This window comes from Orcinus orca, chromosome 1, assembly GCF_937001465.1.
Source record: "Orcinus orca chromosome 1, mOrcOrc1.1, whole genome shotgun sequence".
Classification (NCBI taxonomy): domain Eukaryota; kingdom Metazoa; phylum Chordata; class Mammalia; order Artiodactyla; family Delphinidae; genus Orcinus; species Orcinus orca.
The window spans coordinates 154,659,762-154,677,010 of record NC_064559.1 but is presented as its reverse complement, the minus strand read 5'-3'; the positions used below and the strand labels follow the sequence as shown (position 1 = coordinate 154,677,010).

The 17,249-nt window shown below is 37.4% G+C and overlaps 1 protein-coding gene across 4 annotated transcripts; it reads right to left on the bottom strand.

Annotated features, from left to right (window-relative positions):
* Nucleotides 1–467: 467 nt before the first annotated feature.
* On the bottom strand, nucleotides 468–16,854 carry SERBP1 (SERPINE1 mRNA binding protein 1). Of its 4 annotated transcripts, none has more exons than XM_004280759.3 (8): nucleotides 16,412–16,834; nucleotides 12,471–12,621; nucleotides 11,834–11,974; nucleotides 11,632–11,703; nucleotides 10,917–11,036; nucleotides 8,032–8,209; nucleotides 4,298–4,471; nucleotides 468–2,706 (listed from the first exon to the last, which is right to left on the bottom strand). In XM_004280759.3, the coding sequence occupies exons 1-8, from the start codon at nucleotides 16,722–16,724 to the stop codon at nucleotides 2,650–2,652; spliced, it is 1,206 nt and encodes a 401-aa protein (XP_004280807.1). In that variant the 5' UTR covers nucleotides 16,725–16,834; the 3' UTR covers nucleotides 468–2,649. The 4 variants fall into 4 exon arrangements, with proteins under 4 accessions (XP_004280807.1, XP_004280809.1, XP_004280808.1 ...); XM_004280761.3 differs by having other exon boundaries at nucleotides 2,311–2,706; nucleotides 10,917–10,991; nucleotides 16,412–16,854; XM_004280760.4 differs by having other exon boundaries at nucleotides 2,311–2,706; nucleotides 10,917–10,991; nucleotides 11,632–11,721; nucleotides 16,412–16,836.
* Between the last annotated feature and the right edge of the window lie 395 nt (nucleotides 16,855–17,249).

The following is a 17,249-nucleotide window of genomic DNA, read 5'->3' as shown; positions in this document are numbered from 1 at the left end:
CACAGGTCTCAAAACATTTAATTATAAAAAAAGAGACCTCATCCCAATCATCAATGCAAACTGGAAACATGTTAATAAAAAATATAAGCTCTGGCATTATTTCCATTTAAAAGCATCAAGATAAAAGTTCATTAGAACATTCTATCAGCCACCAAAAAACAAACGACCCCCCGACATTCAGTATGGTTAACCTTCACGCTCAAAAACATGGTTTGCTAAAAAGAAATGCCAATTGTCTTGTCAGTCCTTGAAATTCATTTTACAAGAACTTTCTTATTATAATAATTAAAATAGGTATCCCTCCCAAATGTTGACAGCCTAGTTTAATAAACACCCCACATAAACAAAACCTAAGTTTAAGGAGGAAAAAAGAAATATGAGCATTACCCTTGGGGGTGCACACATAGTCAGAAAACACATGACGATAAATGGGCTCCTATTTGATTGTTTTTATGACTTTTAAGAAGTGAGCATGAAAATAAAATCTTTATTTTCAGTTATTACCCACCAATAAGAGAAAGTTAGGTTCACAGTTTTAGCTCTTGACACAAAGTGAACTAGGAGGCAAATTTACATCCATCAGATACAACTAATGGACCAACTTTTAAATTCCAAGCTATCTTGAAAGCTTGCAACATACCAGATATTGCTGTGTATTCTCTAGTGACAGAATGCCAGCAATGGCTGACAATGAATAGAACTTGTGATGGGTTTTTAATAGCAGTGTTTTTTTATATGTTGCTAGAATCAGGAGGTTTATAACACATTCATGTCCAGAAATGAGTTAAGATACTTCTAAGTCTAAACACACTTATGTATGAGTGTGTTTAGGAGTGTGTATGTTGCAATCTCAAGAGGGGTAAAAGTCCATATGGACTAAATTAATACTTGCCTCTGGGTAGCAGGTATGTTTGTAAATATAAAATTATGTTAAACATTAGCACCAGTGCAGAACATGCTCAGCATCATAAGATCCAAAACACCAGCACAAGTTTATCCATCATTAAAAAAAAACCAATTACCTCCTTCCTAAGATGTCAAACTAGTAGGTAACTAGGTTAATAAATCTAATCCCAATGAACAACTCTTGTACTGTACAATTTCTCATTTAGAAGTATAGGGGAGAACTAATCAGCTAAACAGACATTTTATGATTTAAAGTCTTAAATCATAAAGTATTTTAAAAACTGGACATTACCATAGATAGAAAATTACTAATAATAGTGACAAAAAGATCTTCAAAACTGTAAATAAAACCCCTTTCCTGTTTATCAATAAATGTTGCAGAAGACTTAAAAAAAAAAGGTCCTAGAAAGCCTGTTTGATTATTCTCTCCATGTATGTTTTAGTCAGTGGTGATGCTCTCGATCAAGAAATCCATTATTAACCTAATTCTCTAAGGGAGGAAGAGGTAAAAGATACTTATCACTTTCTGTGGAATCTATCAACTTAAGACCAAAATGAATAGCAATATAGGAAATTCAGAAACAGTAAAATTTTTGGTTTGTATTTCATGGATGGTGCTGCTGTTCCAACCTTATAAAGTAAAGCTGTCTGCTTTCCAAATTCCAAAAATTAACATACCCCCCCACTTACCATACTAACCAGTGCCCTTTGGTTTCTTTAGAACAAGGGTTGAAGGGTTGATTATGGATGTACAATTTTGATTTGGGACCTTTCACACATACAAATCATACTGAGCGGCCACTTACTTTACAGAGCAGTTTAAATATTAAGCATTAGCCAAATTAACTTGTTCCACCCACCCTACTGGAGGAGGAAAAACCCAACACCCATAAAACTACTTCACTTGACAGTATGTGTCTATCAACAATAAGTAGCTTAAACAACTTTCACCAGTAAGGTGTCTAGATTGGTTTTTAAAACAGGAAAGTGACATATTTTAAAAGTAAATGTAATTAAAATTGTGAATCAATTATAAATTGAACCTAATGAACCATGCAGGAGCAAGGGTTAATAAACCAATGTGCTTTGAATTTGTTCAAGTACGGATATTTTTGTATATAAAGATCTAGCATATATAACAGCTATCATGAGAAGTGAAAAAAGACCTTATCCCCAGAAATGAAAATATTAAAACTAAGTTAAAATACATAAAGTAGTTAGTATTCCACACAGCATAAAATTTGACAATCAAAGTTTACATGTCTCAGTTGACCATGTGTGAAAATGCAAAGCAGGTATTAAAACTGCTATTATGTCCAATATTTAAAACCAGTTTGTAATAGGGGGAACATCTAAATCCTTAATTAAAAAACACAAATGAAGTGAAAGCTTTAAACTGGTACACACTGTTCACACCTATATTTCAAGTTTGGAAATGCATATTTGCAAGCAGCAATACAAAAGTATTCATGAAGAATGCATAATCTCTGAAAATTATGAAAACATCCCCGCTACCAATACATTTCCTAAATACAAAACTGACTACCATATTGTTACTTCTGTGTAGCAGGAGAAGTTCATTTTCAAAACAGATAAAATTCAGTCTTTAGGTGTGAATGGTATGAATGACAGTCTTTTTTTTTTTTTTTTTTTTTTAAATTTCTTAGTCGTTTGGGATCCTTAAGCATGCAAGCCTCAAAGAGGAGGGTCCACAAGGAACCAGGGTTGTCTTATGGCATCCAGTTAAGCCAGAGCTGGGAATGCCTCTGGGTCATCCACATCAGGAGCAGAAGCACTTGACTGAAAAAGAAACAGAAGCAAAATTAAAGATTTTCAAATCTTATTAATATATTTCCAGTGTCTACATTTAGACACAGAATTCTGGAAAAAACTTAGTCTTATTACAATAAGTAAAATATGTCAAAGCTTTTACTTTTGAAAGGCAAAATTATGGATCAGAATAGGACTACAGTTGGGGAGAGATTGGGATTGGCATATATACACTACTATATATAAAACAGATACTTAATAAGGACCTACTGTATAGCACAGGAAACTCTACTCAATACTCTGTAATGACCTATATGGGAAAAGAATCTAAAAATGAGTGGATATATGTATAACTGATTCACTTTGCTGTACACCAGAAACTGACAACATTGTAAACCAACTATACTCCAATTAAAAAAAAAAAAAGAATAGGACTACAAATATTTGCAATGAGCCTTGTCCTAAATTTCTATCAAGATCTCAGAAAACTCCCTAGGCAACAGCATGGGTTATTTTTCTAATAAATCACACAAGTAGATTCACACAAGGTTATGTATGTGGATTCTTACTCAGTTGTTCAGTATCCTTTTATTTTCCCCACTTGCTAAATAAGAATGGCAGCAATATGACAGCAGGCTAAGAAACCAATTACAATTACTGAAGCAGCACATTCATGGCTATTTACAGTCAAAATACAAATTTTTACAAAACAAAAAAGTATTGAAAAGATCCATATACACAATGCCTTTAAAAAGAACCCATGTCACAGAAAGAAATAAAAAATCACTACATTGTTATGGGTGACCATAAAATCTAGGATATTAAGTTACCACTATAATCAAACATTGGCAGACTCAATCAAGCAGATGGGTCCCCCAATTTGCATATCAGGTGTTGAGAATTCAGGAGGACATTATGGTTGTTTCCTAGGTAGACCATAAGAGACAATAAACTAACCCAAGTTATCGCTAATACTTTAGTAACATCTAGTCATTAAAACCATGGACTTTGGCATCCGACAGATCATTTCAAATCTACCAATTACTAGGGCTTCTATCAACGTATTTCAGAAGAATTTGTTTTTTGTCACACTTAGTACAAGGCAATGGAGATTACAGAAAATAGGACACAAATGAATCCCAACTTACAGAACAGCTCTCATGAACAAAAAACAATCAGTCAATGCCACAAAATTATACAAAGGAAACAAAGGTTTTATTAAGCTGAGCCCTAAAAAGCAGTGAAGATTTGTCAAGGCAAAGTAAGTATTTGGCATTTCAGGCAGACCTTACCAAAGGCCAAGAATTACCTTGGTTCCCTTCACCTGAATTTCATCTTCTGTAAAATGGTGGGGTTTTTGTTTGTTTTTGTTTTTTTAGCACAGTACCATAACTGGCACCAGATAAGTACTCGATGAAGGGTGGTAAACTTAACTACTGGCAGCACTATTCAGTCACATAAGTGCTTTAAACAAAAAATATAACCTAAAATGCAATTTCTTAAAGGCATGCATGTCAACCTTTTTCTTCTTCGACTTATGTCCCCAAAAGGACCTAGGGCAGTGATATATGGAAAGAGGTCCTCGAATTACTTAAAAGGGTAAAAGAAGCCTTAAAACTACCTTGTCAGTCCTGATGCCACGGTTTGGACGTCCACCACGCCCACGGCCACCTCGTCCTCCCCTGCCACCACGTCCTGGGCGGCCAAGGTCTCCAAAATTGATCTCCAGCTGAGACGTTATATCATTTGCTGGCTTCCGGAAATGGTGATCCATAACCGAGTCTTCAGCATGAGCCTAAAAATTTAAGTGAAGGCCACTGGATGATTAATAGGAAAGTAATGTTGCACACTTCTAAATAATGAGTTTTCTCCTAAAAAGACCAAAAATCCAACCTGCTCTTTGTGTGAAAAAATATAGAAACACCTCTACAGGTAATAAGTAAGCTTTGGGATCAGCTACAGTAATCTAGGAGGAATAATTCCCTTCACTTTTCTCTATTTCATGTTCCCTTAACTTTAAATTATAGATGATATTATCAAGTCTTGATTAGAGATATAATCACAATTATTCAAGTGGCTGGGCCCCATCTCACACCTACTGAATCATCATCTTTAGCAGTGAAGTATGAATAAGTACATTTAAAATATGCCCTTCAGATTAGCATTCCAATGTGAACCTCTGAGGAAGACTTGGATAGATGGTATATATTTCTATTAGAGACATTATTGAATATTTAAGTTTTAAAGAGAACTTTTGCTCTATACTCTTCCAACTATGACCTGGGAAAGAAATTATATATAAACTTCTCAAAATGCTTTTCTGTTCATATATAACTATGTGTTCTTCCATATAAATTGGAGAACTACAAATTCAAGTGAAACACAACGTTACATAAGAAAGGAACCTTGAAAAGCTGTGCACAAATAAAACCATGCCTTAAATTTACCACAGGAACCTTCTTAAAAATGAAGTCATCATATTTGGGAAACCCAGATCCTAAGCTACATAATGGACTCTGCAAAAAAAGGCCAGAGAATTTTACACTGCTTAATATCTGATCTCTTTTGTATGCTTGGGGTGAATGGGTTTTAATCTTCTAGTTAGAAACTTCTCATACTAATTTAAAGTATGTTTTAATTTTTCTAAATACACATATAATCCTCTTTTCTGAAGAGATATTTCACTCTTTCTAAATAGCTTGTAATATTACAACTGTTAATAATTACCTTTTAAGTACAAATAAATTTTGTATTTTTACACAGATTTTCATTCCTTTAATCATCGAATACCCAAATTAAATGTCATCCCTTTAGGTGAACTTTAAAGGCAACAGAAGATTCTTTTTAAAATATTATAAAGGAGCATAAAACACAGATGCAAACCCACAAAATCACTAGCAAATTAAAGTCAATGATATATACTAAGTCTCTGATTTTAAACGTTAGCTATTGCAATGATATCAATTTATCAATTAAAAGCATTTATAGGTTTCCAGAGCACAGAAACAAAAAAACTTAAGTTGATATACTACTGAAAACATCTTGAAGGTTTTACTATAATAATAAAGAGGAAGTCTGGATGTTCAGGTTACATCCCCAACCTTCAAGTTAACTAGTAGGATAAATTTTTTACAAAGTTTTTTTTCTAGAGCACTGTATGACAATGAGGAAATAAGAGCTCTGGTCTCAGCTGTCAATAATTCAGTTCTCCATTTCTCAAAGTTTCTTTCTTTCCCTAACTACTTCATATTTGTTGTGAAGATGAAGATAAGTAAAAGAGAAAGAGTACTTAAAGCACTGTATACAACAAACTTGAAGACCTATCATACCGATCTTTCTCAAATTACAATGGTGTTGCATCCTGATAAAACCTGAATATCTTTAAATCCAAAATACATTTAATACACCTAACTCACCAAACATCACAGTTTGGCCTAGCCTACCTTAAATGTGCTCAGGACATTTACATTAGCCTATAGTTGAGCAAAATCATCTAACACAAAACCACAAAGCCTATTTTATAATAAACTGTTAAATATCTCACATAATTTATTAAATGCAGTATTGAAAGTGAAAAACAGAATGGTTTTAAGTGTATCAGTTTACCCTCATGATCAGGAGGCTGACTGGGAACTGCAGCTCGCTGCCACTGCCCAGCATCACAAAAGAGTAGCGAGTACTGCATATTCAGCCTGGGAGATCTAAATTCAAAATTTGAACTATGGTTTCTACTATATGTGCATTGTTTTCACACCATTTTAAAATCAAAAAACCAAAAAGTTCTAAGTTGGGATCAATCTGTATTCAAATGATAAGGCCATATATGCCAGTAAGGCTGGATTTCATGTACGTACATCACAAAGGCAGCATAACTATAAGGGTCCAAACATACAAAAGTGGCTTGATAATGAAAATGTCCTGATTTCAAGATTACTCACCAGCAATTTCACATTTTATAATTTTCTAAAATTTCTAATTATATACATCACCTTGTATAATAGTTATTTCTTAAAAGCTCGATGTAAAATAATACTTAAAGCTGGGACACCTAACCTGATGTCTAAAAAATGCATGAAGAGGCTTCAGGGTATTAATGATACTAATGATACAATATATCAGAACATTTTATATCTGTGTGTCCTATTCTGGAGAAAAGTTCCATCGGGACCCCAAAAAGGTCATGAATAATTGTCTCCAAGGTGCCAAGGTAAACCTCTTTCACATTAACCTGAACAGTTTAATAATTAGTTCAAATGAACAATCTCCCCGAAGTGAACTTTCATGGTTCTTTAAATAAAGAATTCTCTTTGTTTTACAGATACACAAAACAACTTTGTCTCCAAGAACTACAAAAAAATAACCAAAAGCATTCTAATGAAGGAAGATGTTTTTTCTTCCCTACAGGAATTGACAATATCCTCATTTATACTACCTTCATGAAGTCAATGTTTAAAAAATCATCTCCAGGGCTTCCCTGGTGGCGCGGTGGTTGAGAGTCCGCCTGCCGATGCAGGGGACACGGGTTCGTGCCCTGGTCCAGGAAGATCCCACATGCCGCGGAGCGGCTAGGCCCGTGAGCCATGGCCGCTGGGCCTGCGCGTCCGGAGCCTGTGCTCCGCAACGGGAGAGGCCACAACAGTGAGAGGCCCGCGTACCGCAAAAAACAACAGCAGCAACAACAAAAAAAGTTTAAAAAAAAAATCATCTCCAAACCTCTATTTTATTTAAAAGTATTTCCAAGTTTATTTCACAGCTATTTTTTTGTTTAGAAAATTAAAATGTGGATTTTATTGAATCTTTTTATTACAGGTTGCCTTCATAACATTTCAATTTAACTTTGTGACTAAAATCTCATACTTACACAAACCCTAAAAGGATACAGCAGTGAGATTTTCCTCTAAGAATGTGCCCCAAGGCTTAAATAGAAGCTACCAAATCAAAAGCCACACATGTTTTTCTCAAATATTTTCATTAGTTTCCTTGTTTCCTAAGGAAAGGAAACTCATAAATTAATTCTCTGGTCTTTACAAGACATCACTCCTCAGTAAAGAAGGATAAAGATTCCTGGATATTATATATGGCATATGCAGACAGTTTCCCACATAAAAATGCAAACCGCCTAACCTAATACAAGTCTTAATGACTCCGTTAGGTAAGATTTTTTAAAATATTACACAAATTTGAAAGAATAATTTCTTAGACTATATGATAATGCAGTTTATTTTCCTCTTGGGGCAATTTATCTGCCTCAAATAATCCTATAAACAGATTACCCACGTGAAATTTTAACACAAAAATTGTAAATGCAATTCAAGACATCTGAACATTTTCAAACACCACAAAACTTCATTTTACCTCTTCACTCTTTGACTTATGAAGAACAAATCCCTTCTTCCACTGCCCATCAGCACCTTCATTTGGTTTTCGGATATTAAATTCTACTTTTGCCCGGTCCTTATTTTGAATAGCCTTCCATTCATCCAAAGTCATTTCTTTTGGGCCTTCTTCCTTTACTTCTTCAACTTCATTCTCCCTGTGTGAAAATGTTTTAAGTTTTACACGTGGTAAGGGGCTTATAAAATCATATAACTTACAATTATAAGTAAGGAAGTTAACCTTGGCTGGTTGGTAATCTTCTAGATTACCCAAGGACAGGAGAATCACCGTTTTCTTTGTAACCCAGTGGCTAACATGTGACTTGGCAGAGACCAGGAATCCAATGTTTGAATTACTGAAAGCGTGGATAACTAAGGAACATACAATTCATCTTCATAAACTCTTAAATGATCATCTATCAGTAACACAATCTTGAATTGGCTATATCAAACCTAGAACACATTTTTAAAACCATACTACTGTTTTTAAAACTTACACTATGTGATTAAAATCATTAACCTAACTTCTCCTAAAACACATTTTTTAATTTCCATAATTTTTCACAATACATAATTTATAACATATATGAATGTAATCATCTAGGACATCCATAAGCAACCAAGTTTCATATTCTAGAATATAAAAGAACTGTTCCCCTATCCTTTAACACTTAAGGCAAATCTTTAATTTCTACAGATCTTAACGTTATATACTCCAACTTTCAAACGAATCGGTATATGAAAACAAGACTACAGTTTCACTAGTAATGGAAGTTTCTACAAAATACTGGTTTCAATGCTTAACACCAAATTAGTTATTTCTAAATATAATTCTCAGGCTATAACTATTACATATTATCCCTTTCCCTTTTTACAGAAACAAAGCATGGGCCTAGGAATCCACTATTTAATCTCAATTTCCAATTGTCACCAAACAAGTTGTTTGCTATTTTGGGAGCATTGCTTTCCAAAGATAGCAGGTGATTCAGTTAGCCTTGCTCAAATATCTCCTGTCTGTGCTACTACTCTTTACTGTTTGACAAATCCCATCTTAAAACTTCCCAGACCAAGTATACACTGAATTGATGAGATCTAGACTGTAAAGTCCAACCCTGTCAGTTTACATATCAGAAAACTAAAGACTGAAAAAAGGTCCTAGGCTACTCGTAAGTTGTACCACAGCCAAGAAAAGAACTCAGCATACCTTTATCATATCATGAAACCATGACACCTACCGTCAAGGGTAGGATTGTAAGGATCAAATGAGACAAAACAGAAGCTCTAGAACTATACATAAGGAAGCTAATCAAATTCAGGCAAAGCTGTTTCTTAAATTTACACCTGCACATGCAAGACATAATACTATGTTCAGATTCTCCCCTATTCTGGGGTAAGACTAGAGGCTGTTCTAATGTCATCATCATGGTCTTTAGACCCAATACCCCCTTTTTAGTCCTGGGAACTGAGCTAAGGACTTGCTTCCAATACCCTATCAATAACATCCTTTCCTTCTGATAAAGTTATAATCTTGTCAGATTACTCTTTTTTTTGCAGGCGGAGGGGAGCGGGGGTTCGCGGGCCTCTCACTGTTGTGGCCTCTCCCGTTGCAGAGCACAGGCTCCGGACACGCAGGCTCAGCGGCCATGGCTCACAGGCCCAGCTGCTCCGCGGCATGTGGGATCCTCCCGGACCGGGGCATGAACCCGTGTCCCCTGCATCGGCAGGCAGACTCTCAACCACTGCACCACCAGGGAAGCCCCCCAGATTACTCTTAAAGTGAGTTAAACATGAACTCTTCATTAAGGGAACAACATTTATGTTGAGCTTTGTAAAGTACTTAATGTTACGTAAGGTTCATCTATCTCACCTATCACAATTTCATTGTTTACCACACAAAATTAAGACTCCACAGTTTCGTATAAATGAATTTATATTACCAAGTTCTACACATCACTTAACACCATGTATTTTTATCTACTCTCTCCAATAGTAAATTGATTATTATTCCTTATTCAAACAAATCCACAAAATATGATTTTCCAATCATTAATAGTGGTTCACTGTAAGAACAACTCTTTCTGGAGAAAAAGAGAAGTTTAGAAAAGCATTGCCTCCCTAAATGATTTGAATATGCCCTGATTAAGAATTAGTGACCTAAATAATCTGTAATGCAAGACTTTAAACCACATACCGAAAGAAATGCCTGGCATATAACTTCTGCTTGTATTGATGGAAACCAGAGGAAGGCATTAAATTATTTCTACTAGCATAACTTGAGTCTTTAAAACTCTCCCACACCCTTGAACAAACAATTTCAAAACCGTCTTCTAGTGAACTGACAACATATTCTGGTGCTTGCTCTCCTCACACATTTTAAAACAAGCCAATAATGCTATGTTCCAAATTCTATGTTGATGGAAAAAAAAACTTCAAGGAGATGGAGCAACTAATTTTAAAATGGTCATGTTTTCTCATTTTAAACTGTATTAGAATAAAATTTGTATAGTTACATAGAGTCCAAAGTACTTTGAACTACGAGTTCCAAATATTTCTCAGGTTAAAACAGCTATTTTTGTGCTTAGGGTTAACAGGATTTACTAAAATACGTATCTTCCGTATCTTTTTAAGATGACAATGGTAACTTCAAATAGAAATAACCACTTCTATTTGTCAAACCATTAGAGCCCAACATATACATTTGTAAACCACTCCTCTAAACACTATTTGAGGGAATGGAGTACAATAAAGTCTCTCCTTTTAAAAAGCAAATAAATAATAGCATTAAGCCTACAGGTTGTTTTCTTGTTAAACCCCAAACATTTCAATGCTCGAGCATTACCGCTACCGTACACACAAATCACTTACTTATTTTCAGTGTCCGCAACTGGATGTTCTTCACCTTCAGGTGTTTCCTCAGTCACATTTGATTGCTCCAAGTCACTGCAATTATAAGATATTGGTTTCTGAATGTATTTGGGGGACTCTCTAAGGAAAGAAAGAAAAAAAAAGGCATCTAGGTCCATTTACATGTAGCTGAAAGTCTTCACAGAAATATTTTAAAATTCTCACATTCCCAATGTCTTTTCCTACTAAATTTACTCCCCAGTAGACCACTAAGAGAAAATAATTTAAAAATGTATACTGATCCAAGTTATAGCTCAAGTACATTACTCAAAAAGTAGTATGACAGCAGTTAGTTCTAAAATAAAGCCTTACTGGCTTTTCAAATTTTTGTCATCACCAAAGGGGTCAATAGCTAGAATAAGAATTATTAAATAAGAAACATACAATAACATAATACCCAAATAACCTCAAAATAGGATTTCAATAAAACCTATACATCCATATGAAAAGAAAAATTAGTACCATATATTTTTGAAACATAGAAAAACTGGTCATTTGATACATTATAATCCAAACATATCCAAAAAAGCATTCATTATCTTGTAAGGAAGTAGCTCTGAGATAAGAGCATCCATCCTTGTCCCAGGGACAAGTAAAAATTTAATGGGCAAACCTCTAGTAAGGTATAAGATCAATTTTATTAGAAGTATTTATTTAAAAAAACCAGAATACCAACGTTAATTCATCTTTGACAGTTCCCCAGTTGTGAGATCCGCTACCTCCACGCTTGTCCTCATGCTTCAGGCCACTGTAATGTGAAAAAGAACTAACAAAACTGAGTTAACATAATACTCTTTAGTTCTAGAAATTTAAATTTTGTTTTATTAAAGTAGTAGCTTCAAATATAAAAGTATAATAAAAACCAATATAAGACTTACGATCTATCACTTCCACTATGCCTATCAAATTCACGTTTGCCACGAGAATCAAAGCCATCTCCCCGGCCCATTCCTCGTCCACGACCTCCTCGACCTCTTCCAAGACCACCACGGCCTCGGATAGGCCGGTCAATAATCGGTCTGTAACAAATAAAAAAATATTATATACTTCTAAGGTTTCTGGTAAAAGGAAGAAGGGAAATTCAAAGGCTCAAAGATGCAGGAACATATTTACTGGCTCATATCCCAAAGGAAATCAAAACTAGGAAACTCCCCAACGTAAGAAAATTACTTTGACATTCTCTAAAACTTTACTACTAATGCATATACTTCTTCCTTGTTACTCATTTCACATTATAATCTAGTAAAACTGCTATTCACCAATATACATAAAAATTAAAATAAACACATGTAACCTTCATAACTGAAGTGTTTCATTACAAGAAATCTAAGTTTGAATACTAAAAACTGTTACCAAAATGTCCTAAGAACAACAACACATACTTAGACGTTTCGCTAGAAAAACTGATAAAATTAACTAGCCACACTGCTTCCTGGCAATTATGCTCAATTTATCTGTGTTAAGATGTCTCTCTATAAACTGACAAAACATGAAGAGATTAAGAAACAATCTTGCCTATCAACTGAAAATTCTCCTCCTTCACCCTTTTCTTCAAGTGGTTTTTCAAATCGTCGTTCACGAGGTGGTCGCCTTTCTGGTCTCCTATCAATTATCTTCCCTTCACCCTGAAGTTGCTGATCAGGTCTTCTTCCAACGCGTCTTATTCCTAAAATGATTTAAAAAAAAAACCACGTAAGCAAATTATTTTTTGTAACACAAAAAACTAGGCCTAGGCTGTTAAAAGAAAAAAAAATTTACTCTTTAAGTCCATTAACTAGCACTTCCCACTGAAAAAGGCTAACACTGGGCATCTCTAAAGTGTAACAAGGTACTTCAGAAAAATTCCTATTTAAATAAACTTGTTTCAAACTTCCATTCAGTTTGCCAAATCACTTTTTTCCCCTAAAGCATTCTCTATAACTGACCTGGAAGTCATTTGGGTAGCCATTATTTCTCTCACTTTTCAAGATGCCAGTCTCTTAATTTAAAATTCTAAATTTAAAGAAATTTTAAGCAAATGATACATTTTGGTTTTAAAGATACCAAAGATAACACCATTAGCCATTCATAAATAATAACCAAGCAAACCAACACAATCACCAGGTAAAGACCCCCCAAAAAACCCCAGTGAAGACATTATTTTATTTTATATAATCTGGAGGGGGAGAAAAAGAACAGAGTAAAAAGACTGATGATTCTATGAAATTACAAAACTGAAAGGAAAACAAATGGCATTTAAGATTACATCTCTGATGGATAACAAGGTCTTACTGTAGAACACGGGGAACTATTGATATATTCAATATCCTGTGATAAACCATAATGGAAAAGAATATATTAGAAAAAAGAATGTATATATGTATAATCGATGAATCATTTCACTGTACAGCACAAATTGACACATTGTAAATCAACTATACTTCAATAAAAAATTTTCTCTATAGTTGAAGATAGCTATATAACAGCAAAAAAGTACCATTTTCCTCTCCTGTTGCAGTCTACATACATATATATGTATACATATACATACATACCACACCTAACTTTTAAAACATACTGTTATGCAACCAACAGGAAATAGTCCACTTATTTTATTATTATGGAGATTTTTTTGGTTTGCCCTTTCAAGTATCTTCGTTTCCAAAGAATCTTTAAAAACCACATACACAAAAGGACCCCTTTTAAGCAAGACACAGAAATAGAAGCTTGTGAAACTAAGTGATGGCTGAAGCATTTACTGATTTCCCCCTTCATTCATTACTTTTTTCCTGTTAGTGTCAGAGGCCAGAAAGGCAACCAATATGCATTACTGGTAGCCTTAAAGATAATAAGTAGATTGATGGTTAAATTCATGACTAATATTTTAGGTATGCTCTAATTCCCAATCCACAATTTCTGACAAAGTCAAAAAGCACCTGAGGAATTGGTTTCGCAAGAAATTAAGTTGGTTCACTCTGGTTCTTTCTAAGAAAGTGTAACACCACCAGGATGCCCCCAATTGTTCGGCTGCTGGTAGCCAAAGTCAAACGGTAAATGTCAAACTCTTCAGTGAAATTTTAAGGTCCATTCCATACACTCTCAGGACAGACCAGAAATCTTAGATCTTACACCAAGGCATTTTAAATAAATTTCATCAGAGGTAGTGTATTAGGGTGGAGCTATGGAACCAGTCCTTATAATATCCAAGCCACACACCCAACTGAACAATGGCTTGCTTCCCCACCCCAATATCCAGTATCAGGCTTACAGAATCTACAACACTTACAAAATAAATCCACCCAATGACTGACATTTAAAAATGCAAGCGTCTCTTGATTTTCACTAGATTCCAGGCTTCTAACATTAAAAAAACAAATGAGTAGATGGTGTCAATTCTCAAGTTCCTCAAATGGCCAAAAGACAAACTACAAAATTCAAAGAATATAAACATCAAACACACATCTAAGGCAAGTAAGTCTAGGATCATGCCAGGACCTCTATTCAAAGGCAAGGAACACATGATCAGGTTAACAATCAATCCCATGACAAGAGGCAGGGACTTTGTTTACAGGTCTATCCTTCCCCAATGCCCAGAATTGACTGCTAAGAGGTAAGGCCTCAAAACGATTTTTTTTCATTCAATATTTTTATAGGCTTGTGTTTTATGCAATTTAAGGTTAAGTGTGCTCTGAAATGCTGACCTAAGGAAAATGTTGATAGGTAATAATGGAAGTTTTCCCAAGGAAAGACTATTGAATGTTGAACTCGGTCCTGGTCATAAATTTATGAAATGAATTTTTAACTTTGTAATTTAAAATACTAGGTTCCCGCTAAGAGCTTATTTCAAAAATGGGCTTTATGATCAAAACATATGAGGGGTTTAAACCATGCTTTATGTTTCAAAAATTCAAAAGGGGTGAACACACTTCAGATTCCATTTTTTCACGTACTTTCTTTGGATTAGTGTGATGAAGGAGGTAAACTTGAGCAGTTTAAATAAATACACAAACCAGTGTTCCTTAACATAGAAATTAGATTTATTACATTGTGCTACAGATTGCTATAAAACTTAGCTGAATATTTAGTCTAAACGATGTATATACATGCTTTCTAATACTCCAACTTGTGCTTCCCTCCCCAACCTGTAATTTTAATACAACTGTTTTATTTACCACCTAGGTTCTTCACCCCAAGCCTCACAAAGCTCTCTGTATTTTCTAAAAATTCTAAACCAAAACCTAACACAATTGTTTTGATTTTTTTAATTTAAATTAGTTGAATGTTATCAAATTCGACTAAAGCTAATGAGAACTCCTTTCAGAAGCACGTGGCAAAATTTCAATTTTCAACACATAAAGGAAACCTTTAAGCTTCAAAGCTTAAGTCCTACACCTACTTATTACGGATCGTGTACACTTTTTCTAATCCCCCACTGTTTTGCTTTCTCATCCATCACAAAAGACAAACCAGTAACGAGTGAGAGAGCAAAAACCAAGTTCAAGACAGTCCTGAGAAGTTTACAGTGACCTGGAAGCAACTACTACCCGCCAATGAAATCCTGACCATGCTTCACGCACATGGGGAGAAAAAGCTGCACTCCAAAAGGCTCTGCAGCAGCTAAACGCTGTGACAGCCTCGGCACTCTTTGCACCACGAGGCCCAGGCCAGGCCACACCACATGAAACACTGCATGCGGGGGGTCCGGCCGGAGAAAAAGATCGTGACCCGAGGACGAGCTTCAGGATTTCCTGCCATCACCAATCTTCATTCAGAATTCCCGCTTCTGCTCAATCCAGGGTGGCCAAATTTCTCTCCCTCCCAACAGCCTGACGCACTCCAGCAAGTTATTAAGTTTGCAATAGTGGTGCGGGCGAGGGGATAACGATAAAGCACAGGAGGCACCTAAAAGGGCACCTTGCTCCACAACATCCGATAGGCTCGAACGTAGCGGGGGGGGCGTAGGTGGAAACTCCGACCCCCAGCTTTTCTCGGGGGTACCCCACGCCACCCTGGGACAAGACGGCAGGGCAGGAGCCTAAAAGACACAACCGCACCTCAGAGCGGCGGGCTGAGAGAAAGCTCTGAGCAGGAAGAAGCCGCGGAGGCCCCACCATCCCATTAACAACAAACGCTCCGAAAAGGAGCTCCCTTCCCCGAACCTCGGCCCATGCGCTCGCCCGCCAAGGAATCCGGCGGGAAGACAACAGCCTCCCAGGATCCCGACCACGCTCCTCCGCTCAGAACCTGAGGCGGGAAGGGGTGGCTCCAGGATCCTTGCAGGTGGCGGTTTGAACTTGTGGCTACCACGCTCCCAGCACCTTCGCAGGACCTGGCTTTCATCAGGCGGGGGAAACGCGAAGAAATCGGCGGCCAAGTCTCCCGCGGACCCTCGGAGCTCCAGAAGCCAGTGGTAGCCGCCAGTCCCCTCGCTCCTTCCCTCCATCCCGGGTCTCCCCCACCTTCCACCACAGCTTTACCTTCTTTCTTAAGCGCCACGGGCGGCTGCGTCTCCTCCTTCTTGTCAACCACGCCGACGTTGGGGGGCAGCGGGTTCTTGCGGTCTTTCTGGGACTCTTTACGCAGCTGTTTGCCCGCCGCGTTGGAGTTTGTCTGGGCTGCGGCCTGAGCTGCGCTCTTGGCCCCAGGGCCCCCAACGCCGCCCCCGCCGGCTTCTTTTTTCTTGTTCTCTGCTGCCTTCAACACCTCGAAGGGGTCCGATTCGTCGTCAAATAACTGGTCGAATCGGTTGGTGACCACGCAGCCGAAGCCTTCTTGTAAGTGCCCAGGCATGATGGTGGCTCGGCGGCGCGTTCCTCCACGGATTGCAGCGGGCCGCGCCGAGCCAAGAGCGCCTGCTTCAGCTCTTCCCACAAGATGGCCGGGCCGAGAGAGGGGGGCCGTCTTCTCTTCCGGCGCCAGGCAGACATCCGGGAGCGGCCAGCGCCGCGCGGTACCATGGGGTGTGTAGGCCGAAGTCGCCTCTCCCGAGGCGGCTCCCAGCGTTAGGACTACAATTCCCAGAACACACGGCGCGACAACTCTTCGCGCGCGCCTCAGAGGCGGGACCTCACCGAGGGAGTGGAGCAGCAAGCAGAGGGAGGAGAAGAGTGGTGGTGGGCGGAGCCCTGCCACCTGCTCTCGCCACCCTTAAACTCTCCGGGTCTCGAGCTGCGCTGAAAACAGGAAAACGGCTTGTTTTGCTCGGGAAAGTTCTGAGCTTTCGCTTTTACGTCCCGCCTCTGGCCCAGGGCTAACTTTCCCCACCTGTCCGGGAGGTCAAGGTGACTACCAGTCTTACAAGTGGAGACTCACAAA

Bases quoted from the DNA above. Each gene is read 5' to 3' on its own strand.
- SERBP1 (XM_004280758.4), bottom strand. From the start codon at position 16,724: ATGCCTGGGCACTTACAAGAAGGCTTCGGCTGCGTGGTCACCAACCGA. The intron at 8,210-10,916 runs GTAAGTGATTTG...ATTTTCACACAG, and splicing joins GTTGCGGACACTGAAAATAA to GGAGAATGAAGTTGAAGAAG. The intron at 2,707-4,297 runs GTAGTTTTAAGG...TTTCTTTTTCAG, and splicing joins GTGGCATCAGGACTGACAAG to TCAAGTGCTTCTGCTCCTGA.